Below are 25,200 nucleotides of genomic sequence, written 5' to 3'. Positions count from 1 at the left end.
TTTGGTAAGGTAAAGACTTGGTGAACCTTATGGCCCCTTTCCCTGTACAAATAGTATTAGTGTGAAAAGATTTAAGCTCCAGATCATGTGGGCAGAAAAGAAACCATGGTTTCCTCCCATCACCACCAGCAACTGCAAAGTTGTTTCCTCTTTTTCCTAACCTCTCAAAGCAGACTACTCTAGCAATTTCCTGTCTCTGCATGAGAAATGGTTCTCATTAGAGCACATTGTCTTCTGAGGCTGAAGTGTCTAAAGTAACTAAAACAAAGCAGCAGAGCAGGTCACAACTGAAGTAAGGTAAGTCCTAATTCTTACAAAATACTAACAGACTCTCTTATATTGGTATGAAATATGGTCTGCTGAGTGGTTTTAATTAGAAATACAGGTTTCAGGCTAGGTATAAAGGCTGAAACTACGAGATCTGTTCGAGATCATCAAACAGCAGTGCCAGCTTGGGCCTTTGACTGTGGGTGCCCGGGACTGTGGGTGCCCGGGACTGTGGGTGCCATACAGCGTGCATGGCCCTGACACTGAAATTTATGGGTGCCCAGCACTTTCATGGGGAATTTTGTGCGTGTTTGGGCACGCAGCGCCCCAGGGATTTGGCATCTATGTCATCAAACTAAGGGTGACACAAGAGGTTTCCTCTTGACAGACAATGACATAAACTGTTTCAAAATACATTTACCTGTAACTTCTAAAAACTATATACAAACAAAGAAACAGATCAGTAATGTTTTTCTGGCCCAGGTTTTGGAGCATTGTATAGATAGATTGGCCGGTGCACCCTTGGCTTTCTTTTCTTTCCCCCCCCTCCCTGTGCCCTGTGTTGATGTGGGTGGGTGAACACCTGCTCCACGGTCCTTTTTACAGTCAAGAAGTATATACATTTTATGAAATAAAAAATAAATAAATTGTTGGATCCCTCCACTAAACTGTTTCGGAAGCCAGTGGAGGGCAGCTAGCATCTAAGGGGGTGATTAATAAAGAACAGCTTTGTAAAAGGTTGCGGCCTTGTGCTCCAATTGTCCCGTCTTTCTGGAATCTGTCCGTGGTAAATCTCCATCCTCTCTTTCAGAAAACGCTTTTGTCCTTAGTGTGTGCATGCAAGCGTGCACTCAGACACAAGTGCAACAAGAGTTCATCAGGTCTCCATCGTCCCCCTTATCTCTGAGTGCATGCAAATACCACTGTATTAGCAGAGAGAGAGAGAGTGCTTCTATAGATAGGAAATGTTGCTGAATGTTCTCTGAGTTCCAGGTATTCTGCAATAGAGTGATGGCCATCAACACGGACAGCTTTCAAAGAAGATAGCTCAGTCAGTAGAACATGAGACTCTTAATCTCATGCAATGTGCAGCAGAGAGGGATAAATTAAAACACCATGGGAAATGGGGTGGGAAGTCAAGCAAAGACAAAATTGTTATTTATTGAAGTATATATGTTAATTGTTTGAAAATTCAATTAAAAATTGTTATAAAAAGAGACTCTTAATCTCGGGTCATGGGTTCGAGCCCTATGTTGGGCAAAAAATTCCTGCGTTGCAGGGGGTTGGACTAGATGACCCTTATGGTCCTTTCCAACTCTACAATTCTGAGTATATGAGTTTATGGATTTGACAAATTCATGGAGGATAAGGCTATCATTGATGGGCATATTCATCCTCCTTCGAATACCAGCTGATGGGGATCACAAGTGAGTAAAGTCTTGTTGCACTCAGGCCCTGCTTTCAGGGCTCCCATAAGCATCGGATTTGCCACTGGGAGAAAAGGATGTTGAACTCGATGGGCCATTGGCCTGAACAAGGAGGCTCTCCTTGTGTTCTTCGGCAAACGTACCCCTATTCTAAGCTCAATTTTATGACTGAAGTCTTCAACACATTTAGTGGGATTTTCTTCTAAATACACCTAATTAGAATTCAGTGGCATAGCACAGGTGCAAAATTGTTAGGGGCACAAAAATTTCAACACCTGGTGCCACCTCAATACAGCTGCGGGTTTCCGTTGCTGGGCTCCATTGAAAATGGCTTCTCCATACGAACCAGGAAGTGACCTTTCCAGACTACAGAATGACTCTTCTTTTCTTATTTCTGTGGCTGTGATCTCCTGGGTGATGCGGATGCCATTAGGCAGTTGAATGTGCACGAGTACTTGATCTGCTTCCCTCCCACCCCTTCACACGGTCCTGGGCACTGACAACCCACGTTACACCACTGTTAGAGTTGCTCTCTGTAATGGCCAGTTAACTAATACCCCCTGCTTCAGAAGCCTGCAATAATATTTGTGTGTGTGTGTGTGTGTGTGTGTGTGTGTGTGTGTCCTGGAAAACAACTTGACAAGTGCAATTATTATGAACCAGTTTATAACTCTAAAAAAACCTCCAGGGTTCTATCCTGTGCTAGTCCTGCTCAGAACAGACCCGCTGAAGTTAATGGACCTGAATAATTAAGGTTCGTTCCTTTCCATGGGTCTACTCTGAGTAGGACTAGCAATTTCAGAGTTGCTTCCAAACAAAAGTATTTCTGCACTTGGAGAGTGCAATTGTTGCAAAGGTATCAGCAGGAACCCAGTTCTTGGCACCACAGTTCAAGAAGGACACTGACAAACTGGAACGTGTCCAGAGGAGGGCAACCAAAATGGTCAAAGGCCTGGAAACGATGCCTTATGAGGAACGGCTAAGGGAGCTGGGCATGTTTAGCCTGGAGAAGAGGAGGTTAAGGGGTGATATGATAGCCATGTTCAAATATATAAAAGGATGTCACATAGAGGAGGGAGAAAGGTTGTTTTCTGCTGCTCCAGAGAAGCGGACACGGAGCAATGGATCCAAACTACAAGAAAGAAGATTCCACCTAAACATTAGGAAGAACTTCCTGACAGTAAGAGCTGTTCGACAGTGGAATTTGCTGCCAAGGAGTGTGGTGGAGTCTCCTCCTTTGGAGGTCTTTAAGCAGAGGCTTGACAACCATATGTCAGGAGTGCTCTGATGGTGTTTCCTGCTTGGCAGGGGGTTGGACTCGATGGCCCTTGTGGTCTCTTCCAACTCTATGATTCTATGATTCTAACCCAGACAAATTCTTCTTGCTGGCTGCTCCCAGAGTTTGGAACTCCCTTCCTAAAAAAGTTAGACCGGCTCCCTCCTTTCTGTCCTTCTGTCCTTTTCTATTTCAAAAGGCCTTTGTGAACTGACTCTTTTAAAGGAAAAGGTTGGTGCTGTGGGGGTTTTTTATTGTTATTGTCTTTTTTTTAATGGATCTTTGTATATTATTTTAATTCTATTAGTGTTTAACTACATTTTAATGATAGTCTTTTCTATGTTTTTAGCTTGTTCTGTTTCATCTGTGTAAGCCGCCTTGAGTCTCAGGCTGGGAAAAAGGCAGGATATAAATAAATATAATAGTCATAATTCTCTTCCTACAGTTATTTTCCCCAAAACACAAATCCATACAGATTAGCTTGGAAAGTGACCTTCCTCCCCCACCCACCCTCCTGCTACTACATTTATTTTAGCAAGTGTGCAGTGTGGATTCTTGAAGGCCAAAGCACTTATTGGCTAGGGTCTACAACGCTGATCAAATGACATATATCCACTCCCATTAATGTCTCGCATTACTAGTGTATAGTGTGCACCATTGCTCCAGCCCTGCATCTCTCACACACAGGCTTCTTTGCCTTAGCATGTCGTGCAAACCTTAGATTGTGGTTTAGCACTCTCCAGTCTAGAGATGGGCAAATCTGTCAATTTCAGTTTCTCTCAGTTCCTCATTCCACCCCCCTCTTAAATTTAGTTCTCCGCATTTCTATCCTCATGAAAATTCAGCAGCATTTTAGTAAGAATTTCTCCTAATACAAATTTTTGCTTGCGATTTTGCCTAATAAACACATTTCTGCAAAGCGTTTTCCTGTTCTATAATTCATTTCTGTATGCTGTTTTCAGGCATATATGCATGTTTATGCACACCTTACTCTAGTACAGTGGTGCCCCGCAAGACGAATGCCTCGCAAGACGGAAAACCCGCTAGACGAAAGGGTTTTCCGTTTTTGAGCTGCTTCGCAAGACGATTTTCTCTATGGGCTTGCTTTGCAAGACGAAAACGTCTTGCGAGTGTTCCGATTTTTTTTCGCTTTCCCCCCCCTTTTTCTAAGCTGCTAATCCGCTAATAGCCTTTTAGCCGCTAATCCGCTAAGCCTTTAATAGCCACTAATAGCCTTTTAGCCGCTAATCCGCTAAGCCTTTAATAGCCGCTAAACCGCTAATTAATAGCCGCTAATAGAGCTAATCCGCTAAGCCGCTAATAGGGTTGCTTCGCAAGACGAAAAAACCGCTAGACGAAGAGACTCGCGGAACGGATTAATTTCGTCTTGCGAGGCACCACTGTAAATGCATTTCGTTTAGTAAACATTACTTGGCTGGAATACTGCATTGTAAAATACAGAGAAGTGTGAATTTTGAAGGATGGCTGTGTTTTGCCCATGCCCCTATTTCAGAAGCGTGAATTAGGTTGGTTCACCAGCAAATGCAAATTTCTCCCCCAGCCCAATTCCAAACAATCATGGCTCGTGGTTTGCCCAGATCTAAGATATGAGCTTATCTGGGCAAACCACTTATGAACTTGGGTTTGGACAATATGCTGGGCCAAACTATGGCTTTACCTCAGTGCAACACAGCTGCAGAATGACTAGAGAGGAATAGAGTGCCCTCACTCACTCATTCATACTAAGCCATGTTGTTTCATATTCTGGACTTCTTCTTTGTAGTGTATTTTTGGTGAACTCTTGAATGAATGTCATCTGAACGGAATGTTGTGTTATATAGGAAGACAGAAACTTGCCTTATACTGAAATATAGTGTCCAGATCCAGGGAAATAATAGTCCCACTCTATTCTGCGTTGGTCAGACCACACCTGGAATACTGTGTCCAAGTCTGGGCACCACAATTTAGGAAGCATATTGACAAGCTAGAATGTGTGCCGAGGAGGGCAAGCAAGATGATCAAGGGTCTGGAAATCAAGCTTTATGGTTGAAGGAGCTGGGTATGTTTAGCCTGGAAAAGAGGAGATATGATGTTCATCTTCAAATATCTGAAGAGCTGCCACATGGAAGAGGAAAGAAGGTTGTTTTCTCCTGCTCTGAAGGGTAGGACTTAAACCAACGGCTTCAAGTTACAAGAAAGGAGATTCCAACTAAACATCAGGAAAAACTTTCTGACAGTAAGAGCTGTTCAACATGGAAACAATCTCCCTCAGGAGGTTACGGACTCTCCTTGGAGGTTTTTAGCAGAGGTTAGATGGCCATCTGTCATGGATGCTTCACTTGAGATTCCTGCGTTGCAGGGGTTGGACTTGGGGTCCCTTCCAACTCTACAATTCTATGATTCCACAGTAAAAACCAATGCAAAGAATTTATCTACCTTCTCTGTGACCTCTCTGTCCTCCCTCAGGTATTTTAATCCTCCCACATTTTTTCTTTGTCTAGACCTTGCTCCGTCTCATTGGGTGGATTCTTGCTAATGGTGCATTTAAATAAATGTTTGCTTTTCGGAATTTGCTTCACACATTCTTCCTTTGCTTACCTTATCAGAGTTCACTACAGTTTGTGGTCTTTTTATTTTTCTTCTTTCAGCAAGTGATCCTGCAATTTAACTACACTGGCTCCGTTTTTGTACTTCTTTGTAGCTATTCTAATCTGTGCTGTGTTATTTTCTCCCTCAGAGATTGTTCTGGACATGAGCCATTCCTTCTTGATGGTCCTTCATTGCTCAGTTTTCCTTCCTTTCAGAATTTTAAAAGAGGGAAAGAGACCCTAAAGCCACCCAAAATGACAGATGTACAGCAGTACCTTTAATCATCTCCATCCTTTTACTACTGTTTTTTGCTTTGAGCATCATTGACAATTGTCTCGATCAGAGTAACTAAACAAACCATCTAATTGCATCTTTTCTTTCTCTCCTTTGCAGCAAAGAAACAAAAACAAAACGCAGTGAATTGCATTTTGGTGAAGGTTGACAATCTGGACCATAAGAACCTATTATCTGCTCTTCTGAGACCCAAAATTGGATTGGGACAACTAGTAATTTTTGGCATCATATCCCTTCCATCTGGAGTGAACTGGTCTTAATGGAAAGAATGGCCTGTAATAAATCATTATGCAATGCAACAACTTGTCTTGTAACTTACGAACTAGATCAACATTTGTTTCCTGTTCTCTACAGCATTTTGATTATTATCAGTATTCCTGCCAACTCTGCATCCCTTTATATATCCTACAGCCAAATAAAGCAAAAAAATGAGTTGGGCATCTATCTTTTAAATTTAGCTTTAGCTGACCTGCTTTACACTTTGACCCTGCCTCTATGGATTTATTATGCTCAGAATGAGGATAACTGGGACCTTTCCCAGCAACTTTGCACTTTTTCTGTTTTCCTTAAGTACTTGAATTATTATACCAGCTCAGCATTTCTCACCTGCATTTCCATTGATAGATACTTAGCTGTAGTCTACCCAATGAGGTTCCATTATTTGCGTACAAGAAGATTTGCCTTGCTTGCCTCTATCTTTGTCTGGGCCTTCGAAATCATGTCAAACTATCAGGTTTTAAAGAACGAAGACATATTTAATGAAACATTTGTATCCACAAACCATACATTTTGTTATGATACATACCCTCTAGTAAACTGGCAGGCCCAATTGAACTTTTACCGTGTGGTTGTGGGGTATGCAATCCCACTAGCCATCATGGTCTTCTGCTACCAGAAAATATACCGAGCCGTGAAGAACAATCAAGCAACCCGAAACAGGGACAAGAGGAAAATCAACCACTTATTGCTGAGCATCGTCGTCACTTTCTTTTTGTGCTTCACTCCATATCATGTCGTTCTGTTCATTCGCAGTATCACTGAGCCATGTGAGTGTGACTGTGGCTGTGGCTGTGACGCTGCCGAGAGGATGTTTATACCTTACAGGATTACAACTGCACTGACGAGTCTGAACTGTATAGCTGACCCAATTCTCTACTGCTTCGTGAGTGAAACTGGAAGAATGGATATTTGGAACATGCTCAAGTGCGGCTCTTCTGAGAGCCAAAGAGATGCACAACTTTCACAAAAGGTTACCATTTCCAGTAGTTCACAGGAGAAAGCCATGATGGTTCTGAAATCAGAAACTGTGCTATAGAGCAGAGATACAGGAATGGGAGGGGGCGCTGTGGCCCTCTGTAAGTTGTTGGAGTTCAAGTCTCATCGGCCTCTGGCTGTGTGAGTGAAAAGGACCAGCTTTTTTGTGCCTGAAGAAAAGAACAAGGTGGTGTCCTCATCCCAAACCAGAAGCTGACTGGACTCCCAGCTGAATCTTACTTCATCACTGGCATTGGGTCACTGTCTTCCACCACACCTAAGGACAGGGGTATGCACAACTCTGTTCTCCAATATCTTGGTCCCACTCCCCATCCCCCCAGTATCTAAGGCAGCTGCTTTACGCTTCCCTGGCAAAAGATACTTGGAGTGGGAGTTTGAAATGAATGAAGCTGTAAAGTTTGGCTTCTCTCTCCCCCCGCCCCCTTCACCGTCAAATTCAGTTTGCCATATTTCCACATTGGCATGACTGCTTTTTTAAAAAGTCTGGGTGAAAGTTTAATTTATTATAAAATAAAATGTATTATGTGCACATGAAGGCTGTTCTAGATCATTCTATTGCTTTCTGTTTTAAGTTAGAAACTGCTCTTTGTTGTACAGTGGACGCTCGGGTTGCGAACGTGATCCGTGTGGGATGCACGTTCGCAACCCACAGCAGCGCGTCTGCACACGCGCAGGTTGCGATTCAGCGTTTCTGCTCATGCGCAAAGTACGATTTAGTGCAACTACCGAAACCAGGAAGTAACCCATTCCAGTACTTCCTGTTTCTGTGGGTCTGTAACCCAAAAAAAAAAAATGCAACCTGAAGCATCTGTAACCTGAGGTATGACTGTACGGTCAAAACATCATGGGCCCAGAAAACAGAACCATAAGTGGAAAAGGAAACCTTAAGGGAGGATAAATTAGGGAAAATAGAAGCTTAAACTGAACTCTGCTGCTCATAGGCCAAGATGTTGAGAGGGGGCTAGAAATAATGGTATCATTCACTTGATGCAGTAAACCATAGTTAATGATTTACCATGTACACACCACTCTCAACCACTGATTTCAACACACCAGTGCTCTTCCCTATTAGTGCACAAGAGAAAGAAACCACCATTGATGGCTTGGCATGGCCAAATTCCTGGCTGCCAGGTCAATGGGAAAGATGTCATAAAGACAATGCCAGACACATTGAGGCACAAGCAGCTTCAAATCTACATTATGTGGATAAGCCCTTTGTCTCCCAAACAAACTGTCTTGTGCTACTTCTGAAACAGCATGGGGGACCACAGGTGTACAGCTCATAATTTCCTGTGCACTTTATCTAGATGCACCCTGGTGTTATTTTCCTTGATTTTACGTCAGGGCTTTTATCAAGTCATCTTACCCCATATGTTGCTAGCTAGAAGAACATGCAATGCAGGAAATGGAAAAATAGTAACCTGATACAGTGGTACCCCGCAAGACGAATGCCTCCCAAGACGGAAAACCCGCAAGACGAAAGGGTTTTCTGTTTTGGAGGCGCTTCGCAAGACGAATTTCCCTATGGGCTTGCATCGCAAGACGAAAGCCCATAGGGAAATGCTGGCGGTCAGGAGCAAAGACTTTCGCCCACAGCCGGCCTTCAGAAGAGGACCTCTTCTGAAGGCCGGCGGGGGGCAAAAGTCTTTGCTCCCCCCCCGCCTGCCTCCCCCCGCCTGCCCCGGGCGATCTTAAAATGCTGGGGGTCGGGAGCGAAGCCCTGCAGACCCCCAGCATTTTAAAATCTCCCCGTGTCCTGGGAAGATTTTAAAATGCTGGGGGTCGGGAGCGAAGCGCTGCAGACCCCCAGCATTTTAAAATCTCCCCGTGTCCTGGGAAGATTTTAAAATGCTGGGGGTCGGCAGCGCTTCGCTCCCGACCCCCAGCATTTTAAAACGCTGTTCCGAAGTGGGGAGTGGGGGCGGGGACACCTGCCCCCGCCGCCCCACTTCGGAAAGCTGTTCCGAAGTGGGGAGGGGGGGCGGGGACACCTGGCCCCGCCGCCCCACTTCGGAAAGCTGTTCCGAAGTGGGGCGGGGGGGCGGGGACACCTGGCCCCGCCGCCCCACTTCGGAAAGCTGTTCGAAGTGGGGCGGGGGGGCGGGGACACCTGGCCCCGCCGCCCCACTTCGGAAAGCTCTTCCGAAGTGGGGAGGGGGGCGGGGACACCTGGCCCCGCCGCCCCACTTCGGAAAGCTGTTCCGAAGTGGGGCGGGGGGGCGGGGACACCTGGCCCCGCCGCCCCACTTCGGAAAGCTGTTCGAAGTGGGGCGGGGGGGCGGGGACACCTGGCCCCGCCGCCCCACTTCGGAAAGCTCTTCCAAAGTGGGGAGTGGGGGCGGGAACACCTGGCCCCGCTGCCCCACTTCGGAAAGCTCTTCCGAAGTGGGGAGGGGGGGCGGGAACACCTGGCCCCGCCGCCCCACTTCGGAAAGCTCTTCCGAAGTGGGGAGGGGGGGCGGGAACACCTGGCCCTGCTGCCCCACTTCGGAAAGCTCTTCCGAAGTGGGGCGGGGGGGCGGGGACACCTGCCCCATCCGCCCCACTTCGGAAAGCTGTTCCGAAGTGGGGCGGGGGGCGGGAACACCTTCTGAAGGCGGGCAGGGGGCGAAAGTCTTTGTCCCCCCTGCCTGCCTTCCCAGGGGCTTTTAAATCGCCCCGGACAGCGGAGAAGTCCTCCGCTGTCCGGAGCGATTTTAAAATGCTGCCCGCCAGCATTTTAAGATAGCCCCGCACAGCGGAGAAGTCCTCCGCTGTCCCAGGGTTTTTTAAAATGCTGGGGGTGGGAAGAAAAGCCCTTGTCCCCCCCCAGCCTTCAGAAGAGGTCCGGGGACAGACTGTCCCCGGACCTGGTCTGAAGTCGGTTTCCCTAGGAACGCATTAATTGATTTTCAATGCATTCCTATGGGAAACCGTGCATCGCAAGACGAAAAAACCGCAAGACGAAGAGAATTGCGGAACGAATTAATTTCGTCTTGCGAGGCACCACTGTACTATCAAGGGCGTAGCGACTAACTTTGGTGTAGCCTGCAGCTACCTAGGAAATTCATGAAGCATCCTGTTTTTTGTTATGTATGCAAAATATTGTGAAATCTATATCAATCAGATCTAATAATAGAATTCTGCTTTGGAGGTTCAAGTTGCTCCGGCTAGGCCGCTTACTTAAGAAATGATATACATGTAACAGAATTGCTAAGAGTGACAGAGTCTGTCATGTGGATTACCAAGATAATGCATGTGAAATTCTGAGTAAGTTTAAGGCTGCAATACTCTACCACTTACCGGGGTGTGACCCACATTGAACAGCCTCCTTGTTAATAAAAACAAAACCTCCTGATGCTTTCTTATCCCTACTGCACCTTTCTCTAGGCACAGGTTCTATCATATTCTCTGGGTTGGAGGCTTCTGTTCAAACCTCACCTCCCAAAAGGCCTTACTGTTGCAATCTTATCTCTGCAGTTTATGCCTCTCTTTCGGTTCTGGGTCTCTCATTCACAGCTGGTGCCTCACGGAGTCAGTGGCAGTCTGAGTAAAAAAAAAATAACCCCACTAGCGCCTCTTCTGGCACAATCATCTCTGTAGCTTCTCCATCTCCCTCACATGAATTTTCTTCTGAGTAGACAGAATCATAAACGAACATCAAAGGTTATCAAGTCTAACTTCCTGCCAATGTTGGGAATGCACTGTTACAGCACCCCTAATAGGTAGGCATCTGGCTTCGGGTTCAAAACATCTAACAAAAGAGATCCCACCACTTTCTGAGTCAATTTGTTCTACAGCTCACACTCTTGAGAAGTTCTTCCTAATTTTTAGACTAAATTCCATTTCTTCTAATTTGATCTTGTTAATTTGGGTCCTGGAGCAATGGAAAACAAATTTTCTCCATCATCCATGTAACGATCCCTCAGGTGTTTGATTTATTAGTGCAACTCAGACTTGGCACAATAATTGGAAGTTGCCCTTGTTTGTGAACACCCTCTTGCTTAACAAAAAGAGTGGATGGTTAGAGCTGTTGTTTTTCAGTAGATGGCAGTGCAGTTCTGCGTAGTAAAGTGAGATATAGAATATACTACTCAGGAAAATACATCATCATTAAGCAATTCCTGCCTTAAAGTCCCAAGTCTTCATTTAGGGAAGAGTTTGGGAATATGTTGCCTTAACCCAGCTAATACACAAACAATATGCATGCACAGCTGTGAACTCAGACAACTTCTCGGTTCCTCTATTATTCTTATTCATATTCTTATGGTTTATTATATTTGTTAGTTGCTTTTCTCAAAGAGTGACCCAGAGTGACTTACATTAAAAGCAATTAAGAACAACTGAGTAAAACCCCCAAAACACAGCTATACAGATAAAAGGCAGGAGTTCTAGATCCCACCCAATTAAAAGAAGTCACACTACAACACGCTTCAAATTAATGACCCAAAGCTTGGAAACTGGAAAAGTGCTATTTCAAGAAGTTAATTGCTCTAACACAGTGCTCATACACCACCCCTCAAAATCAACTGTTAGAAGGTATCAGTGAAAGCTGTAAGCCAGAGATGGAAAACCAGTGGACCTCCTGATGTTATTGGACTCAGACCTGCATCAGCCCTAGGCAACATGGTCAGCAATCAGGGATGGTGGGATTTATAGCCCACCAACATCTGAAGGGCCACAGATGCCTCATCTTGCTGGAACCCTTTATGATCTGATCTACTCCTGAAGACACAGAACACGTAAAATGTGTGGGATTCACCTGCGAGGGGTGGGGACTCCTGGACTGCCCCATCAATGTCTGAGGAGCATTCGCCCTTAATATTTCAGCAGACCAAGCTACTTTTAAGACCACAGGGCTTAAAAGACCCATGCTTTCCAGTAAATTGACGCTCTTAACAGGTTGGATTAGCTTTTCCACGGAAGATTTATTCCTGTCTATTAACTTGTGCTGGCACCAGCACTTTATTGCCAATTTCATGTTGCAACTACCACAGTAGGGAGTTTATACTTCCCCAGAGGTAGCTCAGTGCAAAAAGAGACAGTTGCTGCTGGAAGATAAAGCTGTCATTCGCAGCATCCCTCAGGGATAAGCAACATGGAAGATGATGCTGAGGTCTCCAAGATTCGGATAACTCTTCCTATCTTTCCACACAGAGATAATTATCACAGAATGGTTATCCTGTGTGCATTTATTTGGGAGTCATTCCCATGTAACTCAGTGAGGCCTTCCAAGCAACTCTGCTTAGAATGAGGCTTTCTGGGGCTTTCCTGATCAGAGGAAGCACTTTTATTTCTATTCTAATTTCTTGTGGGAAGGTGGGGACCTTGGCTGCACACACCCCATATGTTTAAAGCACTGGAGTTTACCACTCACAGAGCTACAAATCCCAGCACACTGTACACAGCCCATGAAATAAAATGTGGAGAACGAGAAATGAGTGAAAGTGGGAAGTAATTACAGTGTGTAGGCAAAAAAAGGAAAAGGAAAAAAGTCATTAGCATAGCTCTGTTAAGATGCACTTTCTCTGCTGGGAATGATCAGTATAATAAAAACACAGTAAATGGATTGGGCATTGCAGGCTGATCATTCGCATGTTTACTCAAAAATGAATTCCACTGAGGTCAATGGAAGCAAATGTTCATAGGATGGATGATTTGGTTTGGTTTTAGAAAATTACAACTTGTCTTTCGTTCAAGATTTGCACAGAGGGGAATAAAATAAAAGACAGCTATCAGTAACATACAAGTAACAAAACAGACAACAGGGACAAAATCAAAACCACAAGAGTGAATAGTCCTGGTCATAAAAACAGCAAATAACCATTTTTAAAAATCCTTAAAGAAAATAGGGCATTTGTAAACAGCAATATATATATATATGTAGGGACGCGGGTGGCGCTGTGGGTTAAACCACAGGGCCTAGGACTTGCCAATCAGAAGGTCGGCGGTTCGAATCCCTGCGACGGGGTGAGCTCCCATTTCTTGGTCCCTGCTCCTGCCAACCTAGCATTTCGAAAGCACGTCAAAGTGCAAGTAGATAAATAGGTACTGCTCTGGTGGGAAAGTAAACGGCATTTCCGTGCGCTGCTCTGGTTCGCCAGAAGCGGCTTAGTCATGCTGGCCACATGACCCGGAAGCTGTACGCCGGCTCCCAGAGCCAGTGTGGTGTAGTGATTAAGAGCAGTAGATTTGTAATCTGCTGAACCGGGTTCGAGTCTCCGCTCCTCCACATGCAGCTGCTGGGTGACCTTGGGCTAGTCACACTTCTTTGAAGTCTCTCAGCCCCACTCACCTCACAGAGTGTTTGTTGTGGGGGAGGAAGGGAAAGGAGAATGTTAGCCACTTTGAGACTCCTTTGGGTAGTGAAATCCAAACTCTTCTTCTTCTCCCTTGGCCAATAAAGTGAGATGAGCGCCGCAACCCCAGAGTCGGTCACGACTGGACCTAATTGTCAGGGGTCCCTTTACACACACACACACACACACACACACACACACACACACACATATATATATATAGTCACACATGTCAAGTCTTTACAACTGCCCTGTAAGGTAGGATGATATTTCCTGTATTTCAGATTTGAGGCTTAGAATGAGAGAGAATAGTGGCTTGCCTAAATACACCTTAGATTGTGGCTAAGCTGGTATTTGAACTCAGACCTCACAGCTCAATGCAGGACGTGGATCCTTAGTAGTAAGCCCACTGAGTTCAATGGGGCTTACTTACAGGTAAGTGTGCACAGGGTTGCAGTCTCATTTAATATGTTTTGCTAGAGGCCATATCAAAATGCATTTAAAGAGCAAAGCCCCAAGCATGCCTACTCAAAAGTAAATCCTATAGTTTTCAATAGGGTTTACTTACAGGAAAGCGGGCATAGGGCTGCATCCTTATGAATCGCCCCACTGCATTATACTCATATGCCTGATATGTTTTCAATGTCTAGGATTACAAATTCTCTACTGCGTTTCTACACAGAGAAAAGCTGCACTGTTTGAACTGATAATTATATATTTCAATTTTTAGCTTAAAAAACAGGCTTATCTAAACCTCATATCGAAGTTTTTTTTGAAGGTCCCACGTTCAAGGAGCTCTCGCTTGTTAGAAGCATGGAGGCTAATTGCAAACACATAAAATTAATACCTTTCACAGCGCCATGGCAGTTTCCCCATAGTAAACAAAAGGAAGCTTTAATTTATTCAGTATAACATTAATTGGACTCGCATTGCTAGACTGAGTGGTCACAAGATTTTATTTTCTTCCTCAAAGGCATGGCAGTGAATATTAAGCAGATGCCTACGTGGACTCTTTCGCTTGTTGATGTTGTAAATTGTCCTTCTTGTCAAGCCTCATAATTGCACCATCATTTGAGGAATCACACCCTGAAAGGCCTTTTAAATGAATTAATATATGAAGGTGGTTCTAGTCCCTTGGAAACACTTACAAAATGGGGTGATCAGATAATGGCTCATCAACAGCACAGTCCAAACGCTTGGCTGCTCAGAAGGCAGGCCTGCTGAGTTCAGTGGAGCTTACTCTCAAGCAAGTGCAAATACGGTTTCAGCCGAAGACTTCAAAGTCACACGCGGGGAATTATAAGAAAAGGAGAGCCTTGCATTAGAAGTCTTGAAGGGATGAAGGGGGATTTATTTGTTGATCTAAATCAGGGTAGCCAGCGTGGTGATGGGAGCTTTAGTTCAGGAGGCATCATATTGACAATATTACCTGGATGTCAAACTAAGGCAGAAATTACTCAAATCCATGCTGAACTTGATGTCATAGTTGGTTCAGGCTGCTTGGAGGACCCTGGAGCAGCATAAAATTACAGGTTGTTTCAGTCGCAGCCTGAGGAGATCAACAGGACAACTGTGGCAGTGAAGCTGACTACATGTCCTCTCTATTTCTGCTCATCATGACTGGTAAAATCTAGTAGGAGGGGGTTGACTGGATGGGTCCTGTGCATCATTAATGCCTCAATACAGGAGGGAGTTATGCCCACCTCCATTAAAGTGTGGGTGGCGCTGTGGTCTAAACCACTGAGCCTCTTGGGCTTGCCAATCAGAAGGTTGACAGTTTGAATCCCCACGACGGTGGTGAGCTCCCATTGCTCTGTTCCAGCTCCTGCCAACCTAGCAGTTCAAAAGCATGCCAGTCCAAGTAGATAAATATGTACTGCTGTGGCAGGAAGGCAAACAGCGTTTCTGTGCGCTCTGGTTTCCATCATGGCGTTCTGTTGTGCCAGAAGCAGTTTAGTCAAGCTGACCATATGACCCAGAAAGCTGAAAGCAAGATGAGCGCCACAACCCCATAGTCACCTTCGACTGGACTTAACCGTCCAGCGGTCCTTTACCTTCACCTTTTACCTGGTGTGACCAATCTTGAACAGGCTCTCCCTGCATCCAGAGATTTTATAAAGCCACCATCCAGTCTCTAATATTCCCTTTCTGAGCTAAGTGACAAAGTGGTAGCAACAGGACGCAGGCCAGCTGTCTGTGGGCAATCAAATCTATCCCATTTCCCCCCTCATATTCCAGGTAAAATATCAGTATTACTTCCAAAGTGTATCTGAAACATCACAGAAGTTCTGGTTTGACTCCAGCAGGGCATACAAATTCAATGATATGATCAACTCATTTGTATATAGATTTTTAATTATAAATCTTGGGAAACAAGTCGCTAATAAAAAGACTACCAAAAAACTTAATTTGCTAGTCACTACAAACCCATTTTGAGATGCCATTATAACGGCATCATGCTGCCTTTTGTGTGTTAAGGCTGAACATCAGTCTTTCTGCTAATGCTCCCTAGCAGGCTGTGTTGCCACCTAACACTGCATGTGGTGCTATGTGAAAAATTAAATACCGTACATCTCTTCTTCTTTGGTTTGCAGTAGTATTGCAGTAGTAGTTTTGTTAGCGCAGCCTTCACCGACCTTGTGTCCTCCAAATAGTTTGCACTACAACTCCCATCAGCCCCAGCCAGCATGACAAAGGTTTGGTTAGTGGCATCAACTCTTCAATCTTGTTCCTTCTGCTCAGAATAAGGCAGCTCCCCATGTTCCTAAAGGGATATTGTAAGTCCCATGGCGCCTTCAGTCCCAGATTGGGGTTGGTAGACTCTGATGGGAGAGGAGGAGGGAAATGAGGGCAAATGGGAGTGGGAAGCTGGAACACCAGAGCAGAATCTAGTGAATGGACAATCTCCCCCCGAACCTTGCAGGCTTTGATGGTGAGGCAGGAGTCTCAGGGAAATAGCATTATTGGAGTCTGGGGAGGGAAATGATCTGCAGCCTCAGGTGGCTGAACAGAATTTGGGGTGAAGAGGGCGTGTTTTCAGCACTTGCTCCGCAGACAAGTCAATGGCTCTGATAAATGGAAGAGATGTGCTCCCCCTCAATGAAGCACATGCTTTCAGATGAGATATCCCTGCAGGACTACACCTTTTCAACTGTTCATATTATGTGTGGAAACACCTATGGTGTACACTTGTGAAGGCTTCCATTCAGTCAGGAACCCCAGTTATGGATGGTGGATGCCTGTGTGGAAATCCTCACTCACACATTGAATGTGTGAATGTGTTCAGTTCTTGGTCAGAATAGCACACCAACATTGGTGGTATTGCTGCCCTGTTTGGTTCCTCCACTCCCTGCTCACACATTTGGTTAGCATGGGACTCCCACCCCAAACAGGGAAGTACAACTATTAAAAAGGTGACACCTAAGTCCCTTTGCACCTGATAACCTTACATGTAAGGGAGCTTAGACAATCCTATATAGCAAATTACACTATGGTGCTCTGAGAACAGGGCCGGCCCTTACATTAGGCAGAAAGAAGCAACCAGGAAGCATGAAAAAGGCAGCCAACTTTCTTTCTTTTTAATGTATCATACTTTTACTCACAGAGAGAGGGGCTTGTGGGGTTATTTTTTTACCCCTTAGGTATCAAAGTAACATGGCCGCCTTTGGTTACTGTATGCCAACATAGGCAGAAGGAATGCATTTTCTGTTCTGCTTCAGGCGGCAAAATGTCTTGGGCCACCCTGACCATACTTGGTGAAATTATATTCTCCATGCAAATTATACCCTCCTGTTTTAAAAACAAAACAGACCTTTTTGGATGTGAATCACGTAACTACCTCAAAATAACCTGCTAAACTTTAGCAGGCTGAATTCTTGGAGCCAAATTCTGACACTTCTGTCCTAAATACACAAAGGTGAATATGAAACCAACTGAAGTGGTTTTATGACTGGGGCCTACACCACATTTCAAATTCTAAGGTAATTAATCTTCCAAGAAACTCTAAACCATGTGTTGTTTTCATCCTTACATATTTTGCTTAGAAAAATGACACATCCTTACTGGAAAGTCAGATGTAACACAAATGTGTGCATAAAAGAGCTAACTTGCTTAGCATAAAACCCAAGAACCCTTTTTAATGATTGAAAAATGCAACATGCTTTTTTTTAGAAAGAAAGAAAGAAAGAAAGAAAGAAAGAAAGAAAGAAAGAAAGAAAGAAAGAAAGAACAATATATTATTTTACCTCCAGTAAAAAATTTACCTCTATTTTGTGAATGAATTCATAACTGTGAGTGCTGTCTCCAGGGAAACTCTGAACATGAATGGTAATACCCTAAAAATGAATGAAGATCAATTACCTTCCACTCCTTGCACATGTGCAGCACATGTAAATAAGGGCAATTGGGTCTAATGGAAATGTAGCAAGGAAGAGATTTTTCTGCACAAGCACATCCGTCATACTAATGGATACATTTCTGCCATGCCTCAGTAGGATGAACTTCAAGGAGAAACATGTTGGATGAGGGAGATCAACTCTTAAATTCTTGCTCAGACATTGATGAGGAGGAGCAACAGCTAGCACACTTGGGCCCCATCTGTGCAGTAGTACAGTGGTACCTCGGGTTAAGTACTTAATTTGTTCCGGAGGTCCGTACTTAACCTGAAACTTATCTTAACCTGAAGCACCACTTTAGCTAATGGGGCCTGCTGCTGCCGCCGTGCCACCAGAGCACGATTTCTGTTCTCATCCTGAAGCAAAGTTCTTAACCTGAAGCACTATTTCTGGGTTAGCAGAGTCTGTAACCTGAAGCATATGTAACCTGAAGCGTATGTAACCCGAGGTACCACTGTACGTTTAAAGCAGTAGCACAACGCTTTAAACAGCCATGGTTCCCCCCAAATAATCCTCAAAACTGCAGTTTTTTAAAGGGTTTTGCAAGTTGTTAAGAGACCCCTATTCCCCACACAGATGAACAATTCCAACAGTGGTTTAAGATTCAATCCCACTTCCCAGGAACTCTGGGAATTGTAGTTCTGTGAGGTGAATAGATTGTCTAGCAACGCTCAGCATTCTTAACAACTACGATTCCCAAGATTCTGTGAGGGAAGTCGTTACTGTTGCTGTTTTATCAGATAGGGCCTTAATTAGAAACTGACGATTAAATGAGTTCTTCACTTCTTAAGAAGGGCCATCATGGATCAGGCCACAGATAGTCCTATCGTCCATGATGTTAAAGCATCAAAGTTGGTGGCTTTTACTACATTTTGCCCTTAATAGGATGCACAGAAATTTAGTAGATAGAGTAGTTTCTGATTCAAAGGTTAAATTATGGGGAAAGCCTCCCCTCAGTTTCTCTATATCAGGCACAGAAAAACAAAGTATTGGGTTGGTGGGGGGCAAGGAGAGAAATTTAAATAATGGCTATTTGATTGAAGCAGCGATACCATCAGCAAGAACATGTTCTGCTGCTACATTTATGGATCGGTATACAATTCTTTAGACAAAAATAAGTAAAACTGATGTTTTGAGTTTTAAGAAGCATAGGACTTGCTGTTCCAGATTAGTAGGAAATCTGTCTAGTCAAGCATTCTGTCTCCAGAAGCAAGGTGTTAAAATAATGTCTACCACACGTTATTCAAGTCCAGCAGTAAAGGCCTCAGGGTCAGTTAAAGCTCTGAATGTGGAGTTCTATCTATCTATCTATCTATCTATCTATCTAAACTCAAGATGTTGGTGGGCTGATGTAGGGTAGCTTAAGAATTCTTCAGTGAAGCCTCTTCTCCATATTCCACAGTCTAGAGAAGCTTGCAATGTGGTAACAAGGCAGAGAGCCTTCTCTGTGGTGGCACCCCTTCTTACAGGAACAACTGGTGTCACTGCTATAATCATACCAGCACCAGGTTAAGACTTGCTTATTTGCCAAGGCATTTTAAGTTTTGTAAACAGGTTCAGCCTGCTCTGTTGTTTGAGTATGTATTGCTGTTTATTTTATTTGGTTTCTTGTTTTTATTTCATTTTATGTATCCAGCCCTGATATTGATATTGATGAAATGTGGGTTTATTTTAAATGAAACAAATAACTTGGAGTAACCCTCCTCTGTTCCTCTTTCCTCATTCATGTGTGGTATATGGATGATCACTATTCTCCATGAGTGGCTAAGGCATTCTTGATTCCAATTTACTTTTAGTACCAGAGGAGGGATATTAATCTCAAAACCACTAGGAATATAAAATCTAGCAAATTCTTTTTCTGCCAGCTGAATCTTAGACACTTCTCTCTCTCTTAAAAAATTGAACTTTAAATAAAATGACTGAACCCCTATTTCTCCCATTTCTGCTTCAGATTGATTTCCAGTCATACCAAGCAGAAATTCAATTGTTCCCTTGTAATCCCATTTTTCCTCTTATGCCAGCAAATCTTAGCCTTCCAGCCTATCCATTTTGCCTGAAAGGTCAATAACGGGCTCTATAGAAGGTGTGAAGTAGTGGTATGGCTTTTTGCAGTGCTCTTATTGCAGAATAAATGGCTTCTGGTATCTGTGATTAGTTCCACTGTCTATATCTTACAGTCATCTGCTTTATGGAAGGATACAGCCTTGCTGAGAATGACTCATAAATCTGATTTAGTGCCCCCTTGGATAACATAAGACAAAGAGATGGGGAGGGAGGGGTGGAAAGTAGTTCAATATATGAATGAGTGTCTTGAGTTTCTTCTCAAGCACATGCACATGGTTCATGTCTCTAATAAATATGCCAGAGGGAAGCACTGGGGTTTGTTTTATCCAGAAACAACAGAATGTGTGAGTTAATTGAGGAAAAGCTCTATTTAGCATTCCATTCCATCCTTCTAGCAAAACATGTTCCACTTGGATTCTAATACCAAAGCACAATGTACACTTGTATTGCTTCTAGCATAAAGAATGCAGCAAGCATGTATAATTTGCAGCTTTCTCCTTCAGAATACAGTGGTGCCTCGCAAGACGAAATTAATTCGTTCCGCAAGTTTTTTCTTCTTGCGAGTTTTTCGTCTTGCGAAGCACGGTTTCCCATAGGAATGCATTGAAAATCAATTAATGCGTTCCTATGGAAACCGCTTGCCAGGCTGGCGGTGCGGAGAAGGGCTTTTCTCCCCACCGCAAGCCTTCAGGACAGGTACGGGAACAGAGCGCTTCTCCTCTGTTCCCGGGGCTTGCGGTGGGAGGAGGGTTTTTCCTCCCCACTGCCAACATTCAGAACAGCATTCTGAATGTTGGCGGTGGGAAGGAAAACCCTCCTCCCACCGCAAGTCTTCAGGACAGCCATCCAAAGGCTGGCGCGGGGAGAAGGGCTTTCCGCCCCACCGCCAGCCTTCGGAGCAGCCTTCCGAAGGCTGGTGCGGGGAGAAGGGCTTTTCTCCCCCACCGCCAGCCTTCGGAGGAGCCTTCCGAAGGCTGGCGCGGGGAGAAGGGCTTTTCTCCCCACCGCCAGCCTTCGGAGGAGCCTTCCGAAGTCTGGCGCGGGGAGAAGGGCTTTCCGCCCCACCGCCAGCCTTCGGAGGAGCCTTCCGAAGGCTGGCGCGGGGAGAAGGGCTTTCCGCCCCACTGCCAGCCTTCGGAGGAGGTCCGAGGACAGTGGGGAAGAAGCGCTGCGCTTCCCCGCTGTCCCGGAGATTTCCCTATGGGCTTTCGTCTTGCGAAGCAAGCCCATAGGGAAATTCGTTTTGCGAAGCGCCTCCAAAACGGAAAACCCTTTCGTCTAGCGGGTTTTCCGTCTTGCGAGGCGTTCTTCTTGCGGGGTACCACTGTATTTGTAAGCAGCTGGATAAGCCAGGATTGGTTCCTTCTGGTTCCCTCCTCTCCTAATTATTCCTCATCTGTGTTTACCAGTGTTTTAAAATTTCATGTTATCTTCCTCTTCCCACCCACCCTCTCATCCTTCTCCTACCTACATAGTCTGTATTTGGGGGGACAGCTTAAGGGAGGGTTGGGGAATATGTGGTCCTCCCATCAGCTCCAGTCAGAATGGCCAATAGTCTGGGATGATGGGAGATGAAGTCTGACAATATCAGCAGAGTTACGTGTTCCCCATATCCTGCTGTAAGGGACATGCATGCACATCTACAATTCACAATGGCGGTTAGTCAACCTTAGCCCACAGATGGGATAGAATTTACCACAAATAAACAACCTGATATCAGATTAAAGTTCTATGAGCTAGTACACAACTTATGAACTGGAGCTAAAATAATAATTACAAGGGGGAAATATGTGTACATAGGATTTTCCATTTTCCCAACATTGGAGGAATAGCCATCTATGCAAGACTAATGATGTCTACTCAGAAGTAAGCCCCACAGGATTCCCTGGGACTTTTCCCCAAGTAAGTATATACATAGGATTGCAACCCAAGCTTTGGGAAACGGCTGAAATAATAAAGTGGATTGAATTTGTGAATTTAAGAGATGGTAAAAAAAAAAAATTCCAAAAATTGTTGCCAATTTGCTGCAGATTTATCTTGTCTTTGTGTTTGCTTTTTCTTTAAATCCATCAAAAATAGTTAATTTGGCCATTCAGACAAGCGCCCACATTTTCTTTCTCTCCTAATTAACAGTTGGTAACGTTGCTGGTCTGCATTTCCCTCCCCCCCCCCCACCTGGCAAACTAAATTCTTGCTGCCAACACCATATATGATGCCAATTCCTTATGTTCCTGTTTAACTAAACCATCTGTATAGTTTAACAGAAAAAATACTGGGTTCGGTGGTATCTTATATCCTAATATATTTGACATTTGAGTGCTGATTGATTTCAAGAAATATTCTTTGACAATGCACATTTCCACCAGTTATGGCCCTATAGGTTAACTCTCCTCCAATGTCATAGTCCTAATTTGATTTGGACATGTGGCATGGGACACCCTGATCTCACCCCTCCCATCTCATGCCTAGTTTGGCCCTGATATTAAAATGTCTGTACATTGTGTGCATATCCTGCCTTCAAAATTAACAAAAAGTTTATATTTTTTTACTCTTGCAAACATGGTACATTTCCGAGACACCTCCAACTTCTTAGGCATATATTGCGATTACTGTAAGAAATCACAATAGCTACCATTACAGACATCAAGAGCTGAGAGGCTACTTTTGGAGGACGTCACCCCCCAAAAAATAATAGCAATGTCTCCAAGTGAACTGCTAGTTACTCAAAATGTATTGGTATTTTTAATTAATTTATTCATTATTAGTCTCCTACACCCATTATCTTTGCATCTAGGTACTGTTCCAAATCATATAGGGAAGACTTCAATGTTGCACCCTTCTGATCATTCCCTGAGCACAATCATTTCAGCTTGCCAGAGATAATAATCCTTCCGCTCCATCTGCATGCTGTTTTGGGGGTTGTCCACCCCACCAAGCAAATTCAGGGGAGAGGAGAACACCCCATTGTGTATGCAGAAGTCCTTACACAGGAGCTCCACTATCAGGATTCATTAGCTGAATCCTGCCCACTGTTGCAGATATTAATATTGTGGTTTGAAGTGATTGGAAGCCTAAGAACTGACTCCTTTTGGAAGAAATTATTGTCCAGGCCCATAGAAATTTTATTCAAACTTTTACCAGCAGAACTTTTCAAAACCAAACAAAAGCATCAAATATGCACCCAAAATATTCATACAATCTCTTGTGCTGTCCGACACAGGCTCAGCATCTTAGAAAATATGATGTAATCCAAACAGACCTAGAGCTGTGTTCCTTGAGAGCTTCAATTGCATCTTCTGTTCCCTGTGGCATTCAGAGAAAAACTAACAGCCACCATCCTTTCAACATGGGGTATTTGCAACTCAACACCTTTGTCACCTGATCTAAGGTTACAACAGTTTAGAGTAACAGAAAACAACCAACAATTAACCCATTTAGGAGCTTAGAGGCCCTTAGAAAAATGACTGTGAAGAAACCCCAATGTTAGGACTACACAGTTCGCCATTTTCCATTTCAAACCTTCATTAATACACGTACACTTTCCATTTCTGTGTCAATTAAATCAATTATACTTAACACCCACTGTGCCCTGCCATTGGCCCAGTGTGTGCTTGCTGTTGCATGAAAGCATATTCCAGATGTATGTTTCAGTGCACAGACAGTAGAGAATAGAACCTGCCACCCCTCATTGTCTATCTGCTCTTTGTATGCACACAGAAGCACTCCAACACGCACAGAAGGGTCAAGTTCCTGCTCACAAAGTTAATTGGAGCAAACCTTTATACTACTGCTAAATATAGCTCCTTGGTTCAAAATAAAGATTTTTCTTTCGTCCAATAGATGATGTCTTCAGTCAATTTGATTCTGCTCTCTGGTCTTGTTCATGAAGTTTATTGATCACTTGGGAAATTAGGAGTTTATCTGAGTGAAAATAAGGCTAGGTTTTTTTCCCCTTTCCATTTATAGGGCAACATGTACATGAGCCGTTGCTCGGCAAAAGTGTATTATTGCAAATAGACTAACATCTGCTGGGACTGCATCACATTACACAGTGAGAGGCAGGAATAAGAGTTCATTTTTTGAAACAACAACATAAAAGCTAAATAATGTAATGCCAGCAGGCCAGGGTTGCTCGACAGATATCACTGTGGGATTTTTCATGTGGAATCTCCAGCGTCCATCACCTGAACAATGGAAAGCTGAACACAGCTGTTACCATCCCTTTGCAGATACAGATAATAATGACAGGCAGCTAAATTAAACACTGCTAGGTATTTTTAAGGCAAAGCTCTTTATTATTTATTCCAAGCAAAAATGCTATACAGTAGGGGATGGGACAAATAAAACATTGTCTTGCTGCTTCCATACATATGGTGTGGAGCCTCCCTACCCACCCACCATACCTCCAGTTCAAGCAAGCCATTCCTGTGGGAATGTAATGTTCCAATGGGACTGTCAAACTGGCAGTTCAATGCGTAGAGACTCAGATCATGCAGTGGCTCCCTGGATTTTAGGGAAATCAGTCGTGTGAAATGAATGGGCTAATGTGCACTGGACTGTATTCAACATTCATGTCCGAGGCAAGTAGACTGCTCAGAAGTAGGGCAGGCATGCCAAATAGATACGAGAAGGCAGTCTCACTGCCCATAGCCATTGCATGTAGGTGAGAAACTGGGGAGGAAAGAAGAGTTTGGATTTGGATTTGATATCCCGCTTTATCACTACCCGAAGGAGTCTCAAAGTGGCTAACATTCTCCTTTCCCTTCCTCCCCCACAACAAACACTCTGTGAGGTGAGTGGGGCTGAGAGACTTCAAAGAAGTGTGACTGGCCCAAGGTCACCCAGCAGCTGCATGTGGAGGAGCGGAGACACGAACCCGGTTTCCCAGATTACGTGACTACCGCTCTTAACCACTACACCACACTGGCAGCAGTAAGGAGGTATAGCAGAGGTAGACGGTGCCAGGGGCTTAGTTGGTGGCTTGGTGGGATAGTGGTGCTCATCTGACTTCCCATCAGCTGAGTCCCTGCTCTGTATTGGGAGGGAGGCAGCAGAGAGATCAATGCATACAGGAATGCTACTTGGGCTACTTTGGTGCATTTGCACCAAACTGACCTCCCCACCACTTCAGTCTTCCCTCTCACCTTCCTGGAAAGCACTAGTGACTCAGCTGTCAGGAGGTCAGGCGAGCATCGCTACCCCACCACACCATCTGTTCTGAAAATGAAGCATGTCCGCCAAACTGTTTTTAAAAATGCTAAAACTTAACAGACAGATTAACAAGGCGCTGTGTGACCTTTTTAGAAATGTCACAATTCCGTGCTGGTTATAGATGC

The 25,200-nt window shown here is 44.2% G+C and overlaps 2 protein-coding genes across 4 annotated transcripts in view; both read left to right on the top strand.

Moving 5' to 3' along the window:
- LOC308575582 (uncharacterized protein) overlaps positions 1-25,200 on the top strand; it is a 288,973-nt gene that overhangs the window by 181,243 nt on the left and 82,530 nt on the right. The gene's annotated exons all lie outside the window — the stretch shown is intronic.
- On the top strand, positions 178-10,465 carry GPR65 (G protein-coupled receptor 65). Of its 3 annotated transcripts, XR_014002854.1 has the most exons (4): positions 178-297; positions 5,953-7,426; positions 8,094-8,544; positions 10,111-10,465. XR_014002854.1 is itself a non-coding variant. In XM_081174287.1 (2 exons), the coding sequence occupies exon 2, from the start codon at positions 6,113-6,115 to the stop codon at positions 7,166-7,168; it is 1,056 nt and encodes a 351-aa protein (XP_081030413.1). In that variant the 5' UTR covers positions 178-297; positions 5,953-6,112; the 3' UTR covers positions 7,169-7,663. The 3 variants fall into 3 exon arrangements, 2 of the variants coding, with proteins under 2 accessions (XP_081030413.1, XP_081030414.1); XM_081174287.1 differs by lacking the exons at positions 8,094-8,544; positions 10,111-10,465 and having other exon boundaries at positions 5,953-7,663; XM_081174288.1 differs by lacking the exons at positions 8,094-8,544; positions 10,111-10,465 and having other exon boundaries at positions 210-292; positions 5,953-7,663.

The sequence above is a fragment of the Podarcis bocagei genome (assembly GCF_964188305.1).
Source record: "Podarcis bocagei genome assembly, chromosome: 1".
NCBI classification, from domain to species: Eukaryota; Metazoa; Chordata; class Lepidosauria; order Squamata; family Lacertidae; genus Podarcis; species Podarcis bocagei.
The sequence above is the reverse complement of the archived record's forward strand: the minus strand, read 5'-3'. Positions and strand labels throughout refer to the sequence as shown.

Coding starts and splice junctions, on each gene's coding strand:
- GPR65 (XM_081174287.1), top strand. CDS start 6,113: ATGGAAAGAATGGCCTGTAATAAATCATTATGCAATGCAACAACTTGT.